The sequence below is a fragment of the Dysidea avara genome, chromosome 6, assembly GCF_963678975.1.
Source record: "Dysidea avara chromosome 6, odDysAvar1.4, whole genome shotgun sequence".
In the NCBI taxonomy this organism is placed as follows: Eukaryota; Metazoa; Porifera; class Demospongiae; order Dictyoceratida; family Dysideidae; genus Dysidea; species Dysidea avara.
The window spans coordinates 17,272,272-17,277,371 of record NC_089277.1 but is presented as its reverse complement, the minus strand read 5'-3'; the positions used below and the strand labels follow the sequence as shown (position 1 = coordinate 17,277,371).

General features: G+C 34.6%; 1 protein-coding gene across 1 annotated transcript; it reads left to right on the top strand.

The window, feature by feature from the left end:
- The first annotated feature begins 5 nt into the window (after positions 1 to 5).
- LOC136257253 (interferon-induced very large GTPase 1-like) lies at positions 6 to 5,100 on the top strand. The gene has a single exon (XM_066050338.1). The coding sequence runs from the start codon at positions 6 to 8 to the stop codon at positions 4,836 to 4,838; it is 4,833 nt and encodes a 1,610-aa protein (XP_065906410.1). The 3' UTR covers positions 4,839 to 5,100.

The following is a 5,100-nucleotide window of genomic DNA, read 5'->3' as shown; positions in this document are numbered from 1 at the left end:
CATTAATGTATGATTATTTTGCTAACTTGTGGAAAGGGCAAAGTGTTGTGTGCAACTATCTAGGAGTAAACATGATTTTGCGCTCAAGTAACTATAGCAATGCTAAAAGTAGTTCTTATTGCGATCCTAATGATACAATAAGTGTGTCATCTAGCAAAGATAAATTTTTAAATTTCTTAGATAAATTAGGACTGTTTAAGAAGTACCCAAAAAAGCTTCATTTATCAGATGCTGTAATGGTTTGTTACGAAACTTTAGGGCAGATAAATAATACAAGTGATCTGCAACTTTTACCATGCATCGTTTTGCAAAAGATCTTGGCCTGTGATCACAGATGTAGGTCATGTTTGTTTGGTGATAATAGTGATGAAGATGCTGATGATGACAATGATGATGCCAGTACTGAACATGATGTTCATGACAGAGTGTATCCTATAGATGCGATAGTAGCACTGTTACATTGCTCTGATGATTTTCTACGTCAAGAATTACTCCGGAAGTTGTTTGCATGTCAAATAGCTGTTCCATTGCTTCTTCCAGATCATTCAAAAGATTCAATAACTCTTTTGTTATGGGCTTTGCGATCAATTCAGAAATCCTGGAAAAGCAGTTACGATGACAGTAAGCCATTTTCAAGGGATGTTTCTATTGTTGAAAATGCTTGCCCAATTATATCCTTCTTAAGATTTGGCGATATAATAAAATCAAAATCCGAAATATTAAATGAAGTTATAGGCAAGGAAGAAATATTTTTTCACCGTGACTGCCATGGAGGAAACTTTGAAAGATTAATATGCTTTGGTGTAGTGGAGTTAGCATGTTATTACCCGAACAAAAGTGACAATTACTTTTCTGATGCCATAATGTTTACTAACTTACGCGGTGATGCACAAGACTTCCCCAAACAGTTAAATTTCATCAATAAAGTATGTTTTATGCATTTTGTGTTCCTAAGCAAAGATACTCTGAACAATGACAAAGTCAAATTAATGCTACAAAGCCTTACTACGGTTCCTGGAGGGATTGTAGTCGTTATTGTTGATTGTGAAAGTTATAGTAAAGAAAAACTGGAGTCTATTTTGCAAACCAAGTTCTTTTCAAAACTCCCATTAAAAGGGAAGAATTCAGCAGCTATTCAAGATACAATAAGGTTGCGCATAAATAAAAAACTTCAAACTGCACATTCATTTTCATCCCTATCTGAGTGCAGCAGTATAGCTCATGAGATTGGGTTTGAAGTAGATGAAAAAGATGAAGATTGCATTAAAGGTAGAGAACTAGCAATCGATGTAATGAATACATTCTCAAATTTATCAGTTGATGGAATGAAAAGCAAAATGTTACCACTGCAAGGTCCCACAATGTGGTGCACATGGGCTGCTCATGACAAAGAATTCCACAGGCACTACAAAAGGAAGCAGCATCAGTTGAATGACAGTGAATATAGTCGTTTTGTAACAGAAAAGAAAAATGAAGTTCGAGATTTTCAGCTTCATAACAACTTAACCCCACTTGTTAAGACCTTTTTGCTAAACTTGTTAAACTATAATGGAAGAATTAGAAATTTCTTTCTAAAATGGCTAAAAATATATCTAGAAGATTATTTTAAAAGAAAATTACCACAATTGCAAAAACAGTATTATGATGCTACAGCGGAACTATCCAAACTTGAAAGTAACAACAAAAGTGAAGAAAGTAAATGCATTGAAAACCTAAAAGAGTTAGATTCAGCATTCTTTGGTTTAGAGCATTTATTTAGAGAACTTGGACAGCTGTATGAAGCTGTCTTTGAGGTAAAGCATACTATTGTTCCAAAAGAACTAGAGATAGCTATAGGTTGTTTACCACAGATAGCTGCTGAAATTTTAATTGATGGGCATGCATTGGAGTTGATGGATGGTGATGCATCACATATTCCTATAACATGGCTGCAGGCAATATTAAAGTATTTAGCCAAAATTTTTAGAGACAGCAGAATAGTTGTACTTTCTATAATTGGCATACAGAGTACAGGCAAATCAACTCTTCTCAACACAGTATTTGGGGTTAGCTTTGATGTTGGAGCAGGAAGGTGTACTAGAGGAGTTTTCACACAGTTGATAGCGCTTGATGAAAAGCTTAGGAATGAAACACAATGTGACTTCATACTTATTGTGGACACGGAAGGACTACGTGCTTCTGAATTGCAATCAGATACATCGGACCACCATGACAATGAACTAGCAACCTTCGTTGTTGGTTTTGCTGATTTCACTATCATCAATGTATATGGCGAAGCACCAGTAGATCTTAGTGACATATTGCAAACAGTCATACATGCTTTAATCAGAATGAAAGATGTGGATAAACATCCTGGTTGCTTTTTCGTGCACCATAATGTTACTGAGCAGTTTGCAAATGAAAGTACAAAGCTGGGAAGACAAACCATTTATAGTCGACTAAATGCATTAACTAAGGCTGCTGCAGAGTTAGAGCAGAGTGAAATTCAGTATTCTAAGTTTAATGATGTTATTGAATTCAATGAAACCGCAGACATTTTCTTTTTTTCAAATTTGTGGAAAGGTGATCCCCCAATGGCTCCTATTAACTTAGGATATAGCCAATGCTCTCAAGATTTAAAGAAAGCATTGATTAACTTAATACGAACAAAACACAAGAATCATGGGTTTGGCAGTATTGCAAGCCGAGTAAGCAGCATATGGAATGCTATCCTCAAAGAAGACTTTGTTTTCAACTTCAGAAATACTTTAGAAGTAAATGCATATAGCTTATTTGATGCACAGTATGGTGAGTGGAGTTGGCGTTTGCAAAAGCTTTTAGTAGAGCTGCAGTTGGGAAATGAAAATAAGATTAAGAGTGTCAAATCTGAAGATGTTCCAAAAATTGTATGCACTTGCATAGAATGTTCAAGGGATCAGTTACTAAAAGAGGAAGAAAATCTTCTAAAGGACATGAGCAATTTTATTAGAACCCATGACCTCTCAGATACACTTGCAAAATGGCAGTTCAATATGCAAAGGAAGATTCGTGAACTGTGTAAAGAGTGCATACAAAATATTGAAAAGCATTGCAATGTACTTCAGATGCAAAAAGAATATTACAAAGAGCAAGAGGAACTCCTCGAAACTTATGAAAGACAAATCCGTGAAGCAATTTCAGAATCAATTTCGCTTAATTCCCCAAAACAGGAAAGTACTAATGAGATCAGGGAACTGTTTAAATCAAACTGGGAAAAATGGTTAAATGATTTAAGTGTAAAAGGAAAATGGGCAGACTCCCATGACGATGAGTCAATTGACTATAGTACCTACCACACTCTGTCAGAGCAGCTTAGCTTTTGCTCTGCTATATTCAAAGCAAGAATACAAGAGCGTTCTTTGATTGCTAGAGAAAATGATATTTTAAGTCAGAGTATGGAGCTGACTGCAGAAAAACATGTTAAGCAGTTTAAAGTCAATTCATTTGAAATGGCACGCAGTCAAGCTTCAAGCTACTTAATTGATATGATGCAAAAAATTGAGGATAAGCGTAAAGGCTTTAAGGTTTTTCATCACATGTTGATTGAATCCTTGATAAGAGATTTACTTAAACAGATTGATCAACATAACAATACACGAAAAATTTCTTTTAAGTATACTCCAGAATTTAAGGTTGATATATGTCTAACAGTATGCAGCTATGCAGCAAAGCAGTTTAAATTGTGGACAAGAAATATCAAAGACAGCACTAATCCGATCTTAGCATTACAAAAACAGGAGTCAAAATTTTATTCGATTTTTGAAAACAAGTGTAACAAAGTTGCTGCAGAATTAGCAGCTGCAAATGTACTTGCAACCTCATTAGTTGGCTCAATTGTTAATGCACTTGTGCAAGCATTGCCTGTAAAAATTGTAGATCATTTGAGAGGTAAAAACTCTTATTTCAACACTAAGACTGGGCTTAAAGTGCAGGCATTAATTAACTTAGCAGTAAATGAGAATTTTGATTGTTATCAAATGTATTTATCAAACACTTCTGTCTTCTTTAAATGGTGGATTCCACGGTTTATTGACGAGCAATATGAACTGAGTGACACATCGTCATGTTTTACAACACTAGTAAACAAAGAAATTGACACTTTAATGTTGCAAATTAAAGAAGCAATTGAAATATCAAAAAATTGTGTTAGTACACTATGGCTTGATGAATTTTGTGGTGCATTGAATGGAAAACTTGAGATAAAAAAGGCAGATTTGATTATTGATATTAAGGGTGTTAATATTGATCTAGACAGTATGAATTCTTTTAAAAGAAGTATAACCATGAACCTCAATGCACAGTATGAAGCTATAGTAGAGCAAGTTAAAATGAACCACGAGTATATTTGTTTGGAAGCTGGTAGTATTATAATGAAGAACGTTGTAGAAAACACCTGTGGTGCCCAGTGTCCTTTGTGCTATGAGTCATGTGATCTAAGTGATAATCATCCGACGCAGCACAGAGCTAATCTTCATCGTGTTCAGTGTGTTTGTATGGTTACATGGTATGAGTCCAACAAGCTTGTACTTGATGTATGCAATAGCTTGGTAGCAAGTGATGCATATCTGATCAAGGAGAACAAAAATACAGTGTGTGAGCAGGTAAAATATAGAGACTACCAGACTCTTGTTAAGGAATGGAATATTGAAGGAGCTAAAGGTACTGCAGCTCCTGTATATTGGATGTGGTTTACATCACGCTTTTACGACAATCTCATCACTTGGAGTGGCTCGAAACCTACTGAAATACCTGAAATATGGAAAAACATCACTAAACATCAAGCAACTGAAAGTCTTAAAGATGCCTATAACATAGTTTAGTATTAATATATACACACATACATGTTTTAAATGCATTATGTAAATGCAATAATATTAGTGTTGTTAAAGGTTTTTTCCTGAACTTTTTCAGGTTTTTTTACCTTATATTTCATCCCTATTTTGTAAGATGTATTTAACAACCTGATTTTATTAGTGTGTAGTAAACAATTGTACTTTATCTTTTATACTTCGATAGCTACATGCCTTGTTGATACTGTATTGTCATTTATTTTGTTGCTGCTAATATATAATTCTAACAGTT